Source organism: Dendrobates tinctorius, unplaced genomic scaffold, assembly GCF_039654945.1.
Source record: "Dendrobates tinctorius isolate UK_male_01 unplaced genomic scaffold, ASM3965494v1 ptg000143l, whole genome shotgun sequence".
Classification (NCBI taxonomy): domain Eukaryota; kingdom Metazoa; phylum Chordata; class Amphibia; order Anura; family Dendrobatidae; genus Dendrobates; species Dendrobates tinctorius.
Window position 1 is genome coordinate 39506262 of NW_027361810.1, and position 22739 is coordinate 39529000.

At 41.8% G+C, this 22739-nt stretch overlaps 1 protein-coding gene across 2 annotated transcripts in view; it reads right to left on the reverse strand.

Annotated features, from left to right (window-relative positions):
- Positions 1–8136: 8136 nt before the first annotated feature.
- Positions 8137–22739, reverse strand: part of STK39 (serine/threonine kinase 39) — a 443332-nt gene continuing 428729 nt past the window's right edge. For both annotated transcript variants that reach the window (XM_073545795.1, XM_073545797.1), the window contains 2 exons: positions 16858–16922; positions 8137–8434 (listed from right to left, as the gene is read on the reverse strand). In XM_073545795.1, coding sequence (XP_073401896.1) covers positions 8360–8434; positions 16858–16922 — 140 coding nt within the window. In that variant the 3' untranslated portion in view covers positions 8137–8359. The remainder of the gene's footprint in view (positions 8435–16857; positions 16923–22739) is intronic.

Below are 22739 nucleotides of genomic sequence, written 5' to 3' on the forward strand. Positions count from 1 at the left end.
TGTGTTGTGCTGTAATTCATGAAACCCTTGACATTTGCTTTAAGTAATTTAATTTGCCATCAATCAACCAATACTAATATGTATTTGATAGGAGAAAATTTACTATTCATGCTTTCCAGAGCTAAGGCGAATGTAAAATTGCAATAAATAAAATTATTATAATAGATAATTTTTGGGGGTTCTAAACTGCCTAAAAATTATCATAATTAGTCTATGCTACATTTGTTTTTAGCCCAAAACATATAATGTAATGAACCATAAAAAAATTAAAGGAGCCCTTTTCTGGTGTTGATTCATGCTACTTCACGTTTGACCCGAAGCTCCCTGTGCTTACATGATGTTGGACATGAGGGTTTTGGAAGAAGCCAACCTGACTTGGGATTACCTTTCACCGTGTCCTGTAGCAGCAATGTTTTATCCCATTAAGACCATATCTATCCTGTGCAATAGGAGAGCTGTGGGGAAACATTTTACAATGGTACAATATTTTGTCAATTATCTATAAAATAAATGAGCTACGGTGAGAACGTCATACTTTGCCTAAAGTCTGGATTTTGCTTAGGCAGTCCCATCAATCAGGAAAGAAATGGGTTGGAACTTACTAATGTATGCCCAAAGTAGATACTTGGGGGTGTTCATGTGCATTTTGGGGAAGTTCCTGGATTATCCTGAGGATAGGATTTAAATATTCCAGATTTTTTGTTGTTGTAAATATTAGTAAGTACGGGAGTTGATGCAATGTAACTCCTATAGGCTTTGGTAAAGAAGCCATGAACATAGGAGTCCAGTTCTCTTCTGGTATGTAGCCACTGTGACTTGCGAAAAGGAGGGCATGGGTGATTGCATCCTTCAAACAGATGGCGGTTCTGTGGAAATGTATTTAATCAAGCACTAAGGCTGGTTTCACACTAGCGTTTTTTTGCGCTGCGCTGCGTGCGTATACATGCGCATGCGCAATGTGCCCCTATGTTTAACATTGGTGCGCATTGTCTAGCGTTTGTATGCGTTTTTGTGTGCATGCACTTTTGCAGTGTGCGCCTATGCGCGCCAGATGCACCTAGTTGCATTTTCTGTGCGCCCAACAAATGCGCACGGAATGCGCAAAAAAACACATTACAGTATATCGGAACGCTGACGTGCGCATGGACATGCGCACGTCAGCGTTTAAAAACGCATGCCTTATAAGAGTCAAACTGGTTAAAAGGCATGCGCAAAAAATAAGCAAACGCATGCAAAACGCTTGATGCGTTTTTTGTATGCGTTTGGACTGCGCACGCAGCGCAAAAAAACGCTAGTGTGAAAGTAGCCTTAAGTGGCAAATCTTTGGAAAAGTTAGCAAACATATAATGTTGTCTATCTGATGAGTTGTAAATATTATCTTGCTATGAGGAACCTTCAATATTCTGTTCTTGCATCTTTAGGATGCAGAAAAACATCTACAAGCAGAATCTAGTTATTCTGAAACTATCCTGGGCTCATCCCTTTTGGAAAATTGCAAATTATATGTCCATCATAATGAAGCTTCATTAAGAAAATGGGTTAATTATAGAGCTATCTTCCAGCCTGGCTTCTCCCGAAAACCTACTGGGAATACAAGTATAAGCTTATCCATGAGAAAAAATGAAAATAGAACAGATATTTAGATGGCTTCTATTTTTATATTTTGACATTTTACTTAAGATGTTTGACGCAAGGCACTAGCATAGCAAAGAAAATAAAGCAAATGGTGATTTGTTAAAAGGTTGCCAATACAATTTTTTTTTATATAGGATAAGTCAGTAAAAAAAATATAATTTTACAGGTGGAAATTATAGATTTATGGAAACTTTCAGCAGTGAGACCTTGTCTTTCCTGCCGGTCCTCTCACCTTCCATTCCACAAGCTTTAAGGTAAAAATATATTTATAAAAAAAATACTTCCTTTATACTTTGTGCCACAAAGAAAGTGCTGGTGACAACTCCAAAATGCAAGCTACTAGCATATCCTTGACACACAAGGTGAGTAGTATAATTTTCGAGAGTGCAACCAAGGCACCAGAAAAACCTGGAAAGATCCAGGGCTATGGGAAAATTCAATCTCCACCTGTCAAGGTTTGCATGACCAGTGAGAAAGTTGGTCAAAACCAACTATTTTGGCAAGATTGGCTGACCATCTGATCTTTAAGGGAACCTCCTGACTCTCCACAAACCGATAATTACAGAGGAGAGAAGGATTGGACAACTGAAATTTCAACACCTGAATCTTCTGCTTTCAAGTGTTCTTCACTCTAGCCATTGAAAACACAAGCATTCGGCCAAGATGAGCGCTCATGTATAAGAGGAAGGCGAGAGAGATAGATGCCGGCCAGTTTTTGACGCAGCTACCCTAACCTCATGCTTGCATACGGCACGTTATACATTAAGAAATCAGACATGACGCCTCAGAGATTAATTACAGCTGAAATATCTAATCCCATCAGTTTTTCCCTTTACAGGGTGTTGACTCACATGACACATTTATAGCATATCCATTAGAAAAGCTCTAATTGTCTGATAGATCCAGGTCCTGCACCAAAAGTAAAAAAATGGGAGTCCATGGATTCCCTGTTCTGGTCCGCTTCTGACCACCAGCAAGTTGTAAGGTTTAGGTGCGTGTGTCAGCTCTGTCAAACTATTGCTATATTTGCTCAGCTGTATTCAGAACCTATATATAGATGAATGGAGAGAGCAGGCACATGGGCCGCCACGTTTCCACTCACTGGTGTTAGAATGCCCCTCTGAACATGGTGTCCTTCACAACAAAACCTTCCAAATGCAAGCACCACACCTCAAATTAACTCCAGGCCTTTTATATGCTTAATTGAGAATGACATAACGGAGGGATGGCCCACAACTGTCCATGAAATAGCATTGGAGTCAATTGTCCAATTACTTTTGGTCCCTTTAAAAACAGGGTGGCACATGTTAAGGAGCTGAAACTCCTAAACCCTTCATCCAATTTTAATGTGGATACCCTCAGATGAAAGCTGAAAGTCTGAACTTCAACTGCATCTGAATTGTTTTGTTTAAAATTCATTGTGGTAATGTCTAGAACCAAAATTAGAAAAATGTTGTCTCTGTCCAAATATATATGGACCTAACTGTATATCCCATGGATATGATATAAATGGCTCTCATGAGACTACCCCTTTAATCTACAATCATAAAATCCACTAAGCACTTGGCGTTTTTTTTTATCCTGCAAGCTCGATAAGTCTCTGGCTGACAATTTGAAAGTCTACATTTTATAATTACATTCTCTATGCGTCGGCCTGCAAAGTTTTTTCAGTGTTGTGACTCTTGTATTACAACTTTTATATTATTTTTAAATTATATGAAGTCAGATTATATTACAGTTATAGTCTCCCGGTTTGGTGGTTATCAACCGCACAAAATCCCAATTTTTTTTATTTGTTATAGTCCCTTTAGGCTATCCTTACTTAGTGCAAAACATATTGGCTTTGGTGTCTCCTGTTATTGTGGTGTCAGTTAATCTATAGGATCAGAGCCACTCCTGTCCATAGGCTGTATCTGGTATAGCATCTCATCCCTATTCAGGAAAATCAGACTAAGCTGCAAAACCAGATGCAGCCTATGGATAGCTGTGGCACTGTTCCTGGAAAAACAGTACGATCCGATTAAATAAGATTGCCATTTTACATTCCCGTCTTATTGAAGGACATTGTCGAATAAGAGGTGCCCAATTCATTAAGAGGCACACATCAAAGACTAGAGTAAGATCTATGGCATTAGGTACACCATGTCTGGTCATGAATTAGATGGGTTGGCTGCTGCCGTGCCCCTGTCCCACCCATGATTTGTCCTCTTTGAGGAAGCTAGCCAGGACCGGCAGTAAAAGTTACAACATTTTTTGCAACTTTAGAAAGTGCTTTACTCCAGTTTCATGGCATAAATACGTTGATCCTAGACAATCCCATTAATTATTAGAGCAGCATTCCTGCCATCCCATCAGAAGCCACACTCTCTTCTATAATGCTTGTACATATATAGAAATAAACCCAACTACCAGTGTGATAATTATGGCTGTTAAGAATCAAGGTGGACGACCCCATAATCTCTGTCATTATCTACACCTAACAATGACCTTAATGGGAGTTCCTGAGAGTTCACTTGGAAAATCTCTAATATTTGCAATAAGGGATCCAGTAAGACTGAATAAAGGCAGCTCTGGGCACATTCTTAGGCTGCAATGTCTACAAGGCACCTACCATGTGCAATGTGCCCTCGCAGACACGCCAACTCCTATTTACCAGGCAGTGCTAAGAGATAAGGCACCCTATGCATCACATGCTTAGCACGACTTTGTATACAAGGGCTAATACCTAAGTGGCCAACTGGTACTACGCATTACACTACCAGATGAGCTGTAGTCCAATGTTAAGACTCTGGGGCCACTCCTAATTTACAGCGCATGCAGGATTATTAGGTATTTCTATTAGTGATGAGCGAGTATACTCGTTACTCGAGATTTCCCGAGCATGTTCGGGTGATCTCCGAGTATTTGGATGTGCTCGGAGATTTAGTTTCTGTCGCCGTAGCTGCATGATTTGGGGATTTCCTAACAAACAGGCAATCCCCACATGTATTCAGGCTGTCTAGCAGCCGCAAATCATGCAGCTGCGGCGACAGAAACTAAATCTCCGAGCACATCCAAAAACTCGGAGATCACCAGAGCATGCTCGGGAAATCTCGAGTAATGAGTATACTCGCTCATCACTAATTTCTATATCATATATTACCAACTTTTCAATTTCCAATGCTAAATAATGATGATTTGAATAATTCTGCGAATTACTGGTTTGTGACAGATGGTAGAAACAAAATTCAGTAACATTTCTTTGACCCAGTATCAGTAAGATTTCATAAATGCAGAATTGTCAACATTTTGCATTCTCATTAAAAAAAATATATTAATAGAAAGTTTTTCTGGCAGAGAACTCTAAAAAGTTAAAGGGGCTATCTGCCTAATACATTTTTCTTAAAAGAAAGGTTCTAAGGCTGGCTTCACATTTGCGCTTTATAGCGCAGCGACGGCCTGCGCACGGCTGCCACTTAGCCCCGCCCCCTGCCGGCTCCCTGCCCGCCCCATCCGGTCATCGCCGCCTACTAGCGCACATGGGCGCTTGCGATCTGCACACCCTATCTTTAGCATAGGGTGCGCAGATCGTGCACTGGACGTGCGCTAGCAGAATTTTGACGTGCGCTGCGCACTTTTGAAGGTGCGTCGTGCGTGCCGAAATGCAACATGCTGCGTTTGGCGCACACGGGCGCACCTTCAAAAGTGCGCAGCGCACGGCAAAATCCTGCTAGCGCACGTCCAGCGCACGATCTGCACACCCTATGCTAAAGATAGGGAGCGCAGATCGCAAGCGCCCATGTGCGCTAGTAGGCGGCGATGACCGGATGGGGCGGGCAGGGAGCCGGGCTTAGCGGCGGCCATGCACAGACCGTCGCTGCACTATAAAGTGCAAATGTGAAACCAGCCTAAGTGGAAATAAAAAAGTAGATCCAATGCTGCTTCTGTTCCATCACTTTCTGGGTCCATGTTGGTGGGTCATTCCCGATCCTTCTCAACACACAGGAAATGACGCTCAATCAGGAAGTAGAGACCAGCAGGAACCCAGGAAAAGTCAACTAGGAACAGTTAGAGGTGAGCATTGATCCTATTTTTTTTAAAGGGATTGTCCACTATTAGGACAACCCCTTCTCGATCTGAATGTTTGCCTCTGTTAAAATAAAAACCCTTATACTCACCTCCGATGCTGTTTCAGTGGGATTGCCACTCACATTCCCGTGGCTCAAAACCTACCTGAGCCCTGGGAATGTGAGTGCTGACACCATTGGAACGGCATAAGAAAGGCTTGTCCTAGTAGTAGAACTCCGTTAATTCGTTTGACAATAATAATGATTGGCAGGAAATTCACTTAAAGCTCTTAATGTTTTTAGACCACCATAATCACTTAAAAAATCTGCACACAGTGTCATATACATAACAGTACCATTCATGAAACCTAATTTTATCACTATTAAGATTGTAAAACTTGTTGGCATATCTGCTTTGCAACACACTACTGTCCATCTAAGTGTGGTTTTACATTAGCGTTTCAGGGCGCAGCGACAGCCTGTGCACGGCCGCCGCTAAGCCTTGCCCCTTGTCATGCCTCCTCCGGTAGCTCCGCCTACAGGCGCAAGACGCTGCATGCATCCTGCGTCCCCTATCTTTATCACTGGGGATGCAGGCCATGCGCAGTATGCGTTTGGCGGCGCATGCGTCCTTTGGATGGTGCGCCGACCAGCGCCAAACGCAACCTGATGCACCCTTAGTCCGAGTGCATAGTCATAATGTGGCTCCACACAAGTTCCATGTACTAATAGATGTCCCTAAGGCGGCTCTACTGTTCCTCTATATCCCTCCAATTTCATATTGGTGCATATTGTTTATCGCTATTGAATTCTTATGAATCTGACTGAAAGCAAATGACAGCATGGTCCATCAGAGGTCTTCTCCGTAAGATCATTACCTTTATTGGACAATTCCTTTGTATTGTGATGCTGTATGGAGGCACGATATGGCAGCATTATATAATGGTAGGCACTAGTGATGAGCGAGTTTGCTCGTTACTCAAGATTTCTGAGCAAGCTTGGGTGTTCTCTGAGCATTTTGGGTGTGGTCGGAGATATAGTTTGTGTCGCTGCAGCTGCATGATTTGCAGCTACTTCACAGCCTGAATACATGTGGGGCATGCCTGCTTGTTAGGAAATCCCCACATGTATTCAGGCTGTCCAGCAGTCGCAAATCATGCAGCTGCGGCGACACAAACTAAATCTCCAAGCACGCCCAAAATACTCGGAGAACACCCGAGCATGCTGGTGAAAACTCGAGTAACAAGCAAACTCGCTCATCACTAGTAGGGACACTACGTGCAGCCATATAGTCTCCAAGCACATGACATGTACATGAGGTCTACATCTTGGTTTAGTGACAGGACACAATATCAGAATATCTCATAGTCAGACTAGCCAAGCAATGAGCCACCAATATGTGGCTGATGCTGATATCTGATTCATGACTTGCACTGGAACTGCCAACACTTCAAGTTGCTGCAGGATTACAAGCTTAAAGAGGTTGTACAAGTCTGTCCATGAGTTGTGTCTGGAGTTGCATCTTACCTACATTGACGTAAATGTGTGCTGTGTTGCAATACCACACACAACCTTTGAACAACTGTGGCGCTGTTTTTGTAAAAAAGCAGACATGTTTTTCTATTCCCGCAGAAGCCTTATGACTATACTCCATAAATAAGGATTTTATGCTGGCTTAGCGGCAATAATAGGCACACAGCTTAAAGAGAATTTGTCAGGATTTCAAACCCCCTCAAACTATTTATTTGTGCATTTAGCTCTTTCAAAGACAAGTCTGTCAATATCATTACATGGCCAGTCTGCTCCGCTGGTACTGAGAAATCAGCGTTTGAAATTATATGGAAATGAGGCTGAAGGACTATGTGTAGATCTGAAGCCTCCGTCACTACAGCTCTATTCCTTGCCCAGCACTGAATTCTCCTGCTTGATTGATGACTCATTTGCCTGAAGTCACGCAGTATAGCGATTGTCAGGAAAGCGGGTGGAGGTGGTGCTGGGTGGGGAGTAGAGCTGGAGTGACAGAGGTTTCAATTCAACAGCTAATTTCTCATTAAAGGAGGAACGCACTGGCCATGTAAATGTTTGCTGGACTTGTCACTTAAAAAGCTATATGAGCATATAAATAATTTTGGAGCTGAAATCCTGCTGACAGATTCCCTTTAACCACAAGTATCCATGTTCAATTCATAAATATAGGAAAATAAACTTCATAGTCCTTTATACATCTAAGATTCAAGTTTGGCTAATAAATCTTTTTTTTTTTTAGTTTTTCGAATATTCTATTTAAAATAATACAGAAAATAGGCAGTATTCTTAATAAACAATACAATTAAAATCTTTTTAGAATTTACAGTGATAGGAGACACAGACACCCTATAGAAAATTACATGTCAGGAGTAACCAATAAATACAGCCGTTATCTAGTGCAGCTTTTTTTCTTTTCTTGCTTTGTACAGGGAGACGGTAAATTTGATTGCTAGGTGACATTGGTTAATCTCTTTTTTTTTGGATAGCAGCAGTAATTATTACAGTCATGATTTCATCTTGTGAACTTTGTGAATTTTTAGATTTGGAGTATATCTTGCATGTTACTTTTTTATATCCCTTTTTTTTCTTCACTCGCTCCTCTAAGATAGCCAAAAATGATGGGACACCATCAGGGACCACGGTGCAGGTAATCAAGTGATGCTCAACTGAGCGAAACCAATCAATTTAACTTCATCAGGAATTTCTGTCCCATCACAACCGGACACCTATGAAAAAAAAAATAGATAAATCAGGATGAGAAATTCAAATCAAACTGATTATTTTGTCAGATTACAAATAAAGTCAGTATATTTGGATGATTTATAAAAGTTATTGAATTTATCAACCAATGTGGTTGTAGATGTCATTTTTTTAAGCACAAGGATACCTAGAAATAGTAGATCTGGGCACCGATTCATCAAGTGAAGGGATTGTTAGAGTCAAAAATTTCTAATGTCTCTTAATGAATCGGGTGCATCTGATAAGTGGCTCGCGCCTCCATGGGCCTTGAGACAAATGTTACTCTAGTCAGTGACTGGAGTAAGATTTCTGGAGTAAGGCATGCCACAGCTGAATGTGCAGGTGCATATCTGCTGTTACAGCAATGTAAGAGCAAAGAAACACAAAAATTATGCATCTTGGGGAAGATCAAATATTTTAATATTTTTTTTATATTATCTTTACATTAATGGGGTTGTCTGGGACTTTAACACTGATGGTCTATCCCTAGGATAGGTCATGAATGTGTGATTGGTGGGGGTTCTGTTCCTGGTGTTGGCGGCAGCACGAGGCAGTTATAACATGGATGAATGTGACACGCATCTCTATTCTCTTCGTACAGCTAACCAGCTATTTCAATCTCTGCTCTGAATCAACTCCTGTGTTTCTCCACTCCATTCAATGTCAGCAAGCAGTTAATCCTGAATGCTATATATGTGTTTTCAACTATGCAAGCTTATATCTGGTAACCAGCTCTTTCAATCTCTGCTCTGAATCAACTCCTGTGTTTCTCCACTCCATTTAATGTCAGCAAGCAGTTAATCCTGAATGTGTTTTCAACTATGCAAGCTTATATCTGGTATATAGTTATTTCAACTTACTCTGCTTGTCCCCTTATGTTGTGAGGTCAAGAAACTTTTCAAAGTGCTTTATGATCCATGTAGTGCAGGACATCTGTTTATCTGACCACAACATTTATTGGGTCCTGCTGTCTCAATTTAGTTTGATTGATTAACGAGAAGAGAGAGAGCAAAAAAAAAAAAAAAAAAAAAGATCTAAGCCTTAGCCTCCTATATATATTCAGACATAGCTTGGGGGAGCATTTATGCAGGGGGCATTTATACACATGTAATCGAAGTACATGTATCAAAGTACGAGGCAGTTATAACATGGCAATTAGACAGGGCAGGAGACAGGTAAGACATTTATATACATCTACTCCCTGTACATTTGGAATACAACAAATATATACCATATGCATTTGTGTAATTTATATCCTGGCCGCTGTATTCACACACATCCACTACCCTGGATTTAACTCTCTACACTCCATCCATATCGGCCCCTCGCTCCTTTCCTCTCCTATGTATAACACTCACGCTCTTTTCACATTGTTAAATTGCACAGATCCAGTCAGTCCCAACATTCAACATAAGAGACGCTCTCACAAATCACTTAACCATCTGCTCACTCTTTCTATCCTCCTTCTCCTAGTCGCAGGAGACATTGCTCCCAACCCTGGTCCACCATGTTATAGAAAATCAAACCCCCCAACTGCTACACTCAGAAACCCCTCTAATCTTATTAATATTTCCTGCATGCCATGTCTCTCTTAATTGTGCACTTTGGAATTCTCGCTCAGTATGTAACAAACTCTCCTTCATTCATGACTTTTTCCTTTCTAATTCTCTTAACCTCCTGGGTCTTACTAAAACCTGGATCCAGCAGTTAGACACTACTGCTGCTGCTGCTCTTTCAGACGGGGGACTACACTTCTCTCATACCCCAAGATCAGACAATAGAGCAGGTGGAGGCATTGGTCTGCTCCTATCACCAAAATGTACCTTTCAGGTTATCCCTCAACTACCCTCACTAGCCTTCCCTTCTTTTGAGGTCCATGCCGTCAGACTCAACACCCCCTTCTCCATGCGAGTGGCGGTGGTGTATTGTCCTCCCGGCCCTTGTCAACAGTTCCTGGATCATTTTGCCACTTGGCTTCCACATTTTCTCTCCTGTGACATCCCTACTCTCATCATGGGAGATTTCAACATCCCCATTGCTCTTCCCCTCTCCCCATCTGCTACTCACCTTTTATCTCTAACCTCCTCGTTTGGCCTTTCGCAGCTTACTAATTCTCCAACGCATGAAGACGGAAACTCCCTCGACTTGGTCTTCTCTCGGCTTTGTGCAGTGGATGATTTTGCAAACTCCCCTCTCCCGCTCTCTGACCACAACCTTCTTTCATTCTCTATCAAGAACTGCCAGGCCACTCAGGTCACCCCCACTGTCCATACTTATAGAAACATACAGGCCATTAATGCCCAGAAACTTATGAAGAACTTGCAGTCTTCATTGGCCCCTATCTCCTCCCTCTCATGTCCTGATTCTGCATTGAAGCATTACAATGAAACACTTCAAAGTGCCCTGGATGAATTTGCACCCCCTATAAATAGAACACCACAACACAGATGACAACAACCCTGGCACACCCTGCAAACACGTATCCTGCAGCGGTGCTCCAGGTGCGCCGAGCGTCTGTGGAGAAAATCCAATCTACACAAAGATTTCATCCATTATAAGTTTATGCTTAGAACATACAACACTGCCCTTCACCTCTCCAAACAAACCTATTTCAACACCCTCATCACCTCACTGTCTAATAACCCTAAACGTCTCTTTGACACTTTTCATTCTCTACTCAACCCAAGAGTACAGGCCCCAACCACGGAGCTCCGAGCTGACGATCTGGCCAATTACTTCAAAGAAAAAATTGACCAGATCCGACAGGAAATTATCTCCCCATCACCTCATACCATGCACTGTCCTCCCTCCCCCACTGCATCTAACTCACTCTCTGATTTTGAACCAGTCACAGAAGAAGTAAGCAGGCTCCTTGCATCTTCTCGCCCAACCACTTGCACCAGTGACTCATTTCCTTCACATCTCCTCCAGTCCCTTTCCCCTGCTGTCACCCCTCACCTAACTAAAATATTTAACCTCTCTCTTCTGGTATCATTCCCTCCTCATTTAAGCATGCCATCATACATCCACTACTTAAAAAACCACCCCTCGACCAATACTGTGCCGTTAACTATAGACCTGTCTCTAATCTTCCCTTCATCTCTAAACTCCTGGAACACCTGGTCCACTCCCGTCTTATCCGCTATCTCTTTGATAACTCTCTTCTCGACCCTCTCCAATACGGTTTCCGCTCTTTACACTCTACTAAAACTGCCCTCACTAAAGTCTCTAATGATCTAATAACAGCTAAATCAAATGGTCATTACTCCATGCTAATTCTCTTGGATCTCTCTGCAGCATTCGACACTGTGGATCATCAGCTCCTCCTCACTATGCTCTGTTCCATTGGCCTCAAGGACACCGTTCTCTCCTGGTTCTCCTCCTATCTCTCTGACCGATCCTTTACTGTATCTTTTGCCGGTTCCTCCTCCTCTCACCTTCCCCTTACTGTTGGGGTTCCTCAAGGATCGGTTCTAGGCCCCCTCCTCTTCTCCTTGTACACTGCCCCTATTGGTCAAACAATCAGTAGATTTGGTTTCCAGTACCATCTCTATGCTGATGACACCCAATTATACGCTTCTTCTCCTGACATCACGCCAGCCTTTCTAGAAAACACCGGTGATTATCTAAACGCTGTGTCTAACATCATGTCCTCACTATATCTGAAACTGAACCTGTCAAAGACAGAACTCCTTGTGTTTCCTCCTTCTACTAATGTACCTATACCTGACATTGCCATTTCCGTGTGTGGTTCCACTATTACTCCCCAGCAACATGCCCGCTGTCTTGGGGTCATACTTGACTCCGAGCTTTCCTTTGCCCCCCACACTCGATCACTGGCTCGCTCTTGTCATCTGCACCTCAAAAACATTTCTAGAATTCGACTTTTTCTTACTTTTGACTCCGCAAAAACTCTTACTGTTTCTCTTATTCATTCTCGTCTCGACTATTGTAACTCTCTTCTATTCGGCCTCCCTCTTACCAAACTCTCCCCTCTCCAATCTGTCCTGAGTGCTGCAGCCAGGATCATATTCCTCGCCAATCGTTACACCGATGCCTCTACCTTGTGCCAGTCATTACACTGGTTACCCATCCACTCCAGAATCCAGTACAAACTTATTACCCTCACCCACAAAGCTCTCCATGGCTCAGCACCACCCTACATCTCTTCCCTTGTTTCAGTATAACACCCTACCCGCGCCCTCCGTTCTGCTGATGACCTGAGGTTAGCATCCTCAATAATCAGAACCTCACACTCCCGTCTCCAAGACTTTACACGTGATGCACCAATTCTTTGGAATGCACTTCCCAGGTCAATACGATTAGTCCCCAATCCCCACAAGATTAAGCGTGCCCTGAAAACGCATTTATTCAGACTGGCCTACTGCCTCAACATATTAACCTAATCTATCCCTGGGTGGCACAATCAAAAAATTTACCATAAGCAGGTTCCCCGCATCATGTTCCCACATGCTTTATGCATCCATTAGCCCTCTGTGTCTGTACTGTAACACACTTAACATTATGGCTGGTCCAAACAATCAGGGCAAATGTTACCACCCACCTTTCATGTCTCCCCTTTTTCCTCATAGATTGTAAGCTTGCGAGCAGGGCCCTCATTCCGCTTGGTATTTGTTATAATCTATGTGATTATTGTTATGCTGTAATGTCTATTGTCTGTACAAATCCCCTCTGAAATGTAAAGTGCTGCGGAATATGTCGGCGCCATAGAAATAAAATTTATTATTATTATTACTATAGCTGCTTAGCTGTTGAGCTGCATAGTACAGCTCCGTCAACTGTACAGTGGCTGTGGAAGGATATTGCATATCGGCTCCATAATCAAATCAATAGGGTGATGGACATGCAGCACCCAGCTGCGGCCACTATTCTGTTGCAACTAAACAGTTCCGGCCTCTGCCGGCAATGGGAACTGATTGGCAGGGATGCTAGATGTCACACCCTCAACGAACAGACATTGATGACCTATCCTAAGGAAAAGCCATCAATGTTAAAGTCTTGTGCAACCCCTTTAAAGTGGTTGTCCAGTGAACAAAAGTAATCATCTATCTATCAGCAGCATAAGTGATAATTTGCTGATCAGTGAACGTTGCACCACTGGAACCCATATAGGTCGGGAAAGTTTTATACCCATTACAAAATGGCATGGTAGTTCAGACACCCAACTTTCCCCTGAGTGCAACATAAAATAGGGACAGAGACCCTGATTTCATCTATTTGTCACTTACTAGGCTTCTTTCTCTGGTCTTCAAAAAAATTACAGTTTTGTCTGCTGAAACTCTGCTAGTCCTCTTCAGTTATTATCTTGTCTATCCCCTTCTGTAACAATGATAGACAACTTTCTATCTGCCCATTGCATAGGTAGACAGATATCATTTTATGGTTGGGACAGGGATAGCCAGAATTCATGAATATCAAGGATGATAATAGCAGTAGCTGCACTGAGAGGACTAGAAGAGTTGCAGCAGATAAAACAGTAATTTTATCAAAACTACAGCAAGAAGACCAATAAGTCACACATTGCGGGAATCATGGTATCTGACCATACTATATGCATCTTTCAGATGAGGCAGCATAAAGCTGGTGACAGATTCTTTTAAAGTCCCCCCAAAGAGTATCAACCTATTCAAGCACAGCAGTTTTGGCTACTTGAGTGGAGTTGAGAGAATATGTTCGGAATCGGTCACCGAATCTGAATTTGCCAGATTGGTACATTAATCGTGCCAAATTTTTGTTTGACGATCGATTCCGAACATATCAGTTAATTTGTACTCCCACTGACTCCAATGACGTTCAGCAAATATTGCAAAAACAATATTTATCGCCGATCGTAATCGGAGCCAAATTTTGAAAAATTCGCTCAACTCTACTCGAACATCTCCCCAGCTCCTATATTTGATCTAAACCTTTACATAGCAATGCAACCAAATAATATCATGCAAGAATACTAGACCTCAAGTGTTCACACCTCATTAGTCTAGCATAAAGTTATACGCATTAATTAAGCAATGAGTTTACTTAGAAAAACTAATATAAAAGGTTATTAAATATTACACCCAGACAACCTTATCTCCGTCTTCCACCTCATTGTTGGCTATAATAAAAGCAGCAGGAGTTAATCAAATACATAAGCATTTTGGAGGATTTACGATTGAAATCATTGACCTTCTGTAAGTCACGGATGCCTCAGGCACAGGGAATTTATTATACGGTGCTGAGGTTTAATTGCACTTGTGCTGTTGTCACACTTCCATTACCAGTGATCAGAGGAATGCGTCTGCTCAATCCATATCTGCGAGCCGTAAGATCAAGTGCTGTGTGGAATGAGGCGGAATGCACAAAAAGTGGACTGTTTACGTCTCACGATGTGAAGTATTGTCAGATGCATGGACCGAACGTTTATCATTGTGCAGTATCGGCTTTATAATTACCGTCACATATTACATGTCTGTAAATCCATGTGATGAAACAAGGACAAACTAATGACTGGAGATTTGCAAAGGTTTCAGGTAAATGGTAGAATAGAAGGCACAGCTGCACCCACCGGGCAACCAGGTGGCTGAAGAATAGCTTGCCAGATGCCAAGGATTATAGTCGGTGACTTCTTTTCCTCAAATGATCCTTCTCCAAAATGTAGCCAAACCAAAGGGGAATTACAGAACAAGCCCGGTTGGAGCTCTGGGTCCGTGGTAAAAAATCAGAGGGTGTGGGTCACTTCATTATGCCATCTGATGGCCAATTAGTGACAACTATCAGGTTGTTGCAGTGATGAAATTTTAAACCAATGCTCAAACAAGAAAGGAAACAATTATAGTGAAAAGTCCAAGGTCCTGGCGATTGAGTGATTCCTCAAATACTCGGTGATCAGACAGGTGCCCTTATGGGGGATTAGAACTAAGGTTTTTTATGTTTAATTTTTAAACACTTTACATTTGGATGAATAATGCTTTGGCAATAAAAAAAAAGTTATCCACTTTTTTTTATAAACTTTTGTCTTTGATTCATCATCGCCTTTGCACCTTTTTGCCTAGTTTTGTGTGTTTTTGCGCCTTTTTCTGTTTGCACCCAATTTATTATTATTATTTTATTATTATTGTTATTATTAGAGTTGAGCGACTTTGGTCGGATCGGGTTTCATGAAACAAATTTTGCTTCAGATGAAACTCATCCGACTAGGGCAAAAAAAGTCGGAGTTTCGTCCGAAACCCGACCCCAATGCAAGTCAATGGGAAATAAAAGTCGGCATTGAGCGGACGAAACTCCGACTTTTTTTGCCCTTGTCGGACGAGTTTCATCTGTAACAAATTTTGTTTCATGAAACCCGATCCGACCAAAGTCGCTCAACTCTAATTATTATTACTATTATTATGCATTTATATAGCGCTTTACATGTGAAAAGGGGAAATATAGACAAGTATAATAAACATGTGTAAGACGAGGGACACACAAGTACATAAGGAGAGGGGACCCTGCCCGCGAGGGCTCACAGTCTACAGGGATGGGTGAGGATACAGTAGGAGAGGGTAGAGCAGGTCGTGCGGTGGTTCAGTAGACTGAGGATCATTGCAAACTGTAGGCTTGTCGGATCAGGTGGGTCTTCAGGTTCTTCTTGAAGGTTTCCGTTGATGGTGAGAGTCTGATGTGTTGCGGCAGAGAGTTCCAGAGTATGGGGGAAGCATGGGGGAACCACGGGAGAAGTCTTGTATGCAGTTGTAAGAAGAAGAGATAAGGGGGAGTGGAGAAGGAGATCTTGAGATGATCGAAGGTTGCGTGCGGGTAGGTACCTAGAGACCATGTCACAGATGTATGGAGAAGACAGGTTGTGGATGGCTTTTGAATTGGAGCCTCTGGGCAATAGGAAGCCAGTGAAGGCCCTGGCATAGGGAGGAGGCTGTAGAATAGCGGGGAGACAGGTGGATTAGTCGGGCAGCAGAGTGTAGGATGGACTGGACTATTCTCTTTGTGCCGTCTTTTAATTATACTGTATGTTATAGCTGTTTGCTTTTTTTTTTTTTTTCTCTTTAATGTTTTCCTGTTTGTGAACGGAGTTTTGCAATTCCAGATGTATTAGCCCGATTCATCTATTGTGACTTTAAAAAAAATAAAAATGCAAAATTTAGCTAAACTCCAATCCACTTCACTGCCTGGTGTATTTTCGAGCGTTTTAGCAAACTTTTTGTGACTTGACTCCAACATGTAACTTTTAGCACCAAAATTTTCAAAAACACAAGACAGGAAAACAGCCCATTTTTCACTTTGTGCCAAGTTTATGAATCGCATGCGTTGCTCTGAATGGCAGTTATTAATGCATTAAGGCCTTCATTTTGCTTTTTAGCGTTATCATCTAGTGTATAATATTAGTGTTTGGAGTTTTTAATAAAACACTTACCAACTTAAATGTTAGCGATTTATATGATGCTGGATCGTCTATCATCTTTTGCAAATTAGCAGCAACTACAAGAAAACAAAAACAGCTGTAGTACAGAAATAATTACTAATATATTATTTTGTAGATGAATGTTGTTTCGGTCTCAAGGACCTTCAGCAGAAATACACATGTGGTCTAAAAGGACAAAATCCAGTGTATGATGGGCCAAGACAGTAGAGGAGTAGACACGATGTTTGTCGCCTGGAGAAACATGTGTCGTCGCCTGGCGAAACATGCGCCAAGCGACAAACGTCGCTTCAACTCCTTTACTGCCTTACCCTATATTATTCATGATTTTGCCCTTTTAGACCACATGTGTATATCTGATGAAGGTCGGTGAGACCGAAACATCATTCGTCTGTACACAGATCATTGACTGAATAAATTGCATTATTTTCATCTTGGCCTTATGAGAAACCGGTCACCAAAATTGTTTTCCTTACTTTAGGACATTTTGCCTTGATGAGAAACTTTTGAAAATTGAAGAAAAAATTCATCTGAGGACAATAGTTTACTGTTAGTGGAGTTCAAACAATGCAAATTCATAGTGTATAGGAAATGGAGGTTAAATTGCCACTTTTTATCAATTTCATGATCAATGCCTTCCTGCTATGGGTTATACAGCAATACTTTGCATTCCAGGTCTGTTCAGCCGCTGCGGCACGGAAAGTGTATTGAACAATATCCCCTGCAGAGATGATGTTCTTGTATGCTGATTGCCCTAATTTTGGCAATATGAGTAATTTCTTTTTAGAACAAGCTGTTCCATTTGACTGTTAGTGCTATAATTCGGTGGCTATTACTTCCTACCTCTTACTCCAAACCAATATTACTAAATAAACAGATTTTGTGTTTATACAGAAGCCAATCTGCTTTGCAATATTTGGCAGCCCTTGTACAGCGCTACGTGTGTTTAAAGAAAATGTAAGTCGCATATAAAGCATAATAAACTTGTCATTCTTTAATCCACTAATTATAGATTTCTGAATAACTTCACAGTTTTTGGCTGAGATAATGATTCACGCACATTTTCTTATGCTGCAATTACAGAATTAAAGAGTATTAGGGTCAATGTAAAATCTGTGGTTAATTTCTTTAAGATAATAATAAGGATTTATAAATATACGTATACACACGTCCAAGCACAAATGGTCAATGTCGTTACAATAAATGTTGCATAGATCAATACAGCAGACTAATATGAGGAACTTTAAAGTACCACATACAATATAAGAAAAAAATGCCTTTCTTCACCTATCAGTACTGATTTTTTCTAGTAACAGTTTCATATGACTGGATTTACAGCTACACTGCTCAGTACTTCTGTATAATACCATCTATGTTCCCATTGCTAACACTGAGGGTGTACTACAGAAATCTAGAGAAACAGAATCTCTTCTTCTCTCTGTATACTGTCTACAGAAGATATCAGAGCAGCTAAACATGTATTTTTAATCTGTGTTCACCAATGAAATGCCCGTTCCAAGTATTATTCAGCAAAGCATTATTCAAGGTTGACACCCTATATAACAAACTTGACACAATACAAAAAAGACCTGGGTGTATGGGTGGACGACAAACTCACATTTAGTGGCCAGTGTCAGGCAGCTGCTGCAAAGGCAAATAAAATAATGGGATGCATTAAAAGAGGCATAGATGCTCAGGAGGAGAACGTAATTTTACCTCTATATAAGTCACCAGTGTGACCACACTTAGAATACTGTGTACAGTTCTGGTCTCCGGTGTATAAGAAAGACATAGCTGAACTGGAGCGGGTGCAGAGAAGAGCGACCAAGGTTATTAGGGAACTGGGGGGTCTGCAAAACCAAGACAGGTTATTACACTTGGGGTTATTTAGTTTGGAGAATCGAAGGCTTAGGTGTGATCTTATTACAATGTATAAATATATGCGGGGACAGTACAAAGACCTTTCTAATGATCTTTTTACTCTTAGACCTGTGACGGGGACAAGGGGGCATCCTCTACGTCTGGAGGAAAGAAGGTTTAAGCATACTTACAGACGCGGATTCTTTACTGTAAGAGCAGTGAGACTATGGAACTCTCTGCCATATGATGTTGTAATGAGTGATTCCCTACTAAAATTTAAGAGGGGACTGGATGCCTTTCTTGAAAAGTATAATATTACAGGGTATATACACTAGTCTCCTTAATATTGCGTTGATCCAGGGAACTAGTCTGATTGCTGTATGTGGAGTCGGGAAGGAATTTTTTTCCCCAATGTGAAGCTTACTGTTTGCCACATGGGTTTTTTTTGCCTTCCTCTGGATCAACATGTTAGGGCAAGTTAGGATAGGATATGGGTTGAACTAGATGGACTTAAAGTCTCCCTTCAACCTTAATTACTATGTTACTATGTTACAAACTACACCTGCATGCGAACAAATTAAATATTGACAAACCCCCATGTTAGATGGCATTCATCCACAGATATTGAGGGAGTTGAGCTCAGTAATTGAAACACAGCTGTATCTCGTCTTCTTATACTTTTCTGTAAAAGGTTCGGTGCCATAGGATTGAAGGATGGCTGATATGGTAATGATATTCCCGAAGGGTAAGAAGGTGGATTAAGGCATCTACAGTTCAGTAAATTGGACTTAAGAGGCTTGAAAATATTTTGAGGGCATTATAAGAGATGACCTGCAAAAATATATTGCAGAAAGCAATAAAGTAAGTAATAACCAACATGGATTCATGAAAGATATGTAATGTCTAACCAACATGTTGGGTTTCTATGTGGAGGTAAGTACAAATTTGGATGGGGATAATGCGGATGATGTAATTTATCTGGACTTTGCAAAATTATTTGCTATTGCACCAAATAACAGCCTTATACTGAAGCTTTAGAATCATAGACTGGGGGATATTATATACACATGAATAAAAAAACTAGTTAAAAGGATAGGAAGATAAAGTCAGCAAAGTCAGTGGGGACCACAAGGATCTGTACTGGGAGCAGTGGGGAACACAAGGATCTGTACTGGGAGCAGTGGGGAACACAAGGCTCTGTACTGGGAGCAGTGGGGACCACAAGGCTCTGTACTGGGAGCAGTGGGAACCACAAGGCTCTGTACTGGGAGCAGTGGGGACCACAAGGATCTGTACTGGGAGCATTGGGGAACACAAGGATCTGTACTGGGAGCAGTGGGGAACACAAGGCTCTGTACTGGGAGCAGTGGGGACCACAAGGCTCTGTACTGGGAGCAGTGGGAACCACAAGGCTCTGTACTGGGAGCAGTGGGGACCACAAGGATCTGTACTGGGAGCAGTTGCGACCACAAGGATCTGTACTGGGAGCAGTGGGGACCACAAGGATCTGTACTTATTATCACTTACAAAAATGTTAAGCCTATCCAATAGTAATCTTAGTTATCTGTACTTATTAATGCCTCAAGTTCATATTCACAGTCACAGAAAAATAAATTTTTTACACATTTGTAAAAAAAAAAAAAAAAAAAAGTGCAAACAAAAACCGAAAATTTTCTTTGCAAAAACTAGAAAAGGGCCAATCCTTCATTAGATATCACAGTCCGGACATTATACGACGAAAAACTCAAGATTATATTTTATTTCAATTAAAGATGAATGGATCTTATGAAATTTAAATTAGCTGACTTTTCCCTAAAATTTGATTCGCTGCACATAAATTTGCATGAATTTCAGCACTGGAAAGCTTGTAATTCAGCTTCTTATCAGAGACAGGAAGCAACAGAACACACTGTGTGAGCATGAAGAGGTGAGTAAATCACTGGATCACCAGGTGTTAGCTTTATCTTTTATCTTAGGGCATGTTCACACTAGGCTATTTTTAAACATTTTTTAAGTGGATTTTCTCTGAAAAATGCTTGGTACAAAAAAAAAAAAGAAATCACTCAAAAATGCTTAAACGACTATTCATTTCTATTTAAACAACCACATTATTGTTCATTTGTTCAGGCTTTTAAAGAAGTTGTGCACTACTTTTTAATTGATGACGTGTCCTTGGGATAGATCATCGATGTCTGATAGGCCAAGGTGCGATACCCACCACCACAATAATCAGCTGTTATTGGCGACGGTGGCAGGAAATATTCACTTGAGGATCTGGTTGTCTTCAGATAGTGGGCGCCGCAGGCACTACACATCCAACTCTTATTCAGATCAATAGGAGGCAGATGTTTAGTGCCCTACAGTGGCCACTATCAGATGAAGGCCAGCCCCTCAAGTATTTCTCGCCGGCAGCTGCCGAAGATAGCTGGTGAGCAAGGGTACAGGGTGTCGGACCCCAGCCAATCAGGCATTGATGACCTATCCTAATAGGTCATCAATGAAAATGTAGTTGACAACTTCAATCATTTTTCAGTGTATTCAGGTTTAATTAGCAGACCATTCTTCTGGCATTTTCTGCTACCTACTTTACAATTGAAGTCAATGTAAAGACTACAGAATATTGTCTAGGCATAAAACGCTTAAAGGATTTTAAAAAACATGAGAAAATTGCCCCCAAAAAGGTTTAAAGGTTGTTAAAAAGTGGGAAAAGGGAACATGTTCCTAGACTCCAAATGAAGTTTACAATGGCCCTCCTTTAGACTAGAATCCCAACTTATAAAACATTACAAATGTTCCACCCCATATCACCAAGAAAAGGAACTTTACTTTCATTGTTCTAGACTACTAGGAAATCTACAATAGATTCCTTAATTATCTTAGACTACCAAGAAAGGGAGAATTAATATTTCTACAACCGCAGACAACCACAGCCACAAATATTAGCCATCTGCTAACTGGGAAGAGGAAGGAACGAAAGAAGGAAAAAAGAGGGAGGAATGGAGGGGTGCAGAGCGGGAGGCAGGGTAGAGAGGGAGTGAGGTACGGAAGGAAGGAAGAAAGGGAGGGAGAGGGGGAGTAAGGGAAAAGAGGGAGGGAGATAGGGAAGGAAGAAAAAGAATAAAGGGAGAGATGAAGAGAGGGAGTAAGGGAAGAGAGGGATGGAGGTAAGGGAGGAAAGAAGGGAGGGAGAGGGGGAAGGAAGGGATGGAGAGAGGGAGTAATTGAATAGAGGGAGATAAGGAAGTGAGGAAAGAAGGGAGGAAAGAAGCAAGAAAGGGAGAAGGAGGCGGAAGGAAGGGATGGAGTAAGGGAAGAGAGGGAGGGAGATAGGGAAAAGAGGAAGGAAGGAGGAAAGAAAGAAAAGGAGAGTGGGAGGGATGGATTAAGAGAGGGGGAAGGGAGGGAGGGAAGATAGGCAGGGAGATAAGGAAGGAAATGAGGGAGAAAAGAAGGAAGGGAGGGAAAAATGAAGGAAGAAAGGGAGGGAGAGGGGTAAGGGGGAGGGAGGGAGGGAAGGAAGAGAAGGAAAGAATGCACAGAACGGAAAGAAGGTAACAAAGAAAGGAAATCAGGGAGGGTGAAAATGAGGGAGGTGTCACGGGGGCTTAGTTCAACTAAGGCTGAAATACCCGGGGCCCCTGTGGTGTCCCTTTACCAGGGGAAACCCTGTCTGACCCTCAACCCAGGGTTTTTGCTGAAGGTGCAAATGCCTGAGCCTCCGACCTTTCCTTATCTCCTGCTCAGCCCTGCACTTAACCCTCCACCCTCCACCCAGTGAGAAGTCACCACCAAAGCTCCCACACAAATAATGACAGACAGGGAGAACTTAAACTGCACTGCGCCGCACACACACAGGAATAAACAGTAATGTGAACAGGGCACAACTAAACACAAATATGGGAAGGAGAAAGGATAACGACGGATCATACGACACCAGATATGAATCTCTCTCTCTTGAACACCTCCACTCCAGACCGGAACCACTTGGTATGAAACACAAGCTATAATCGGCGACG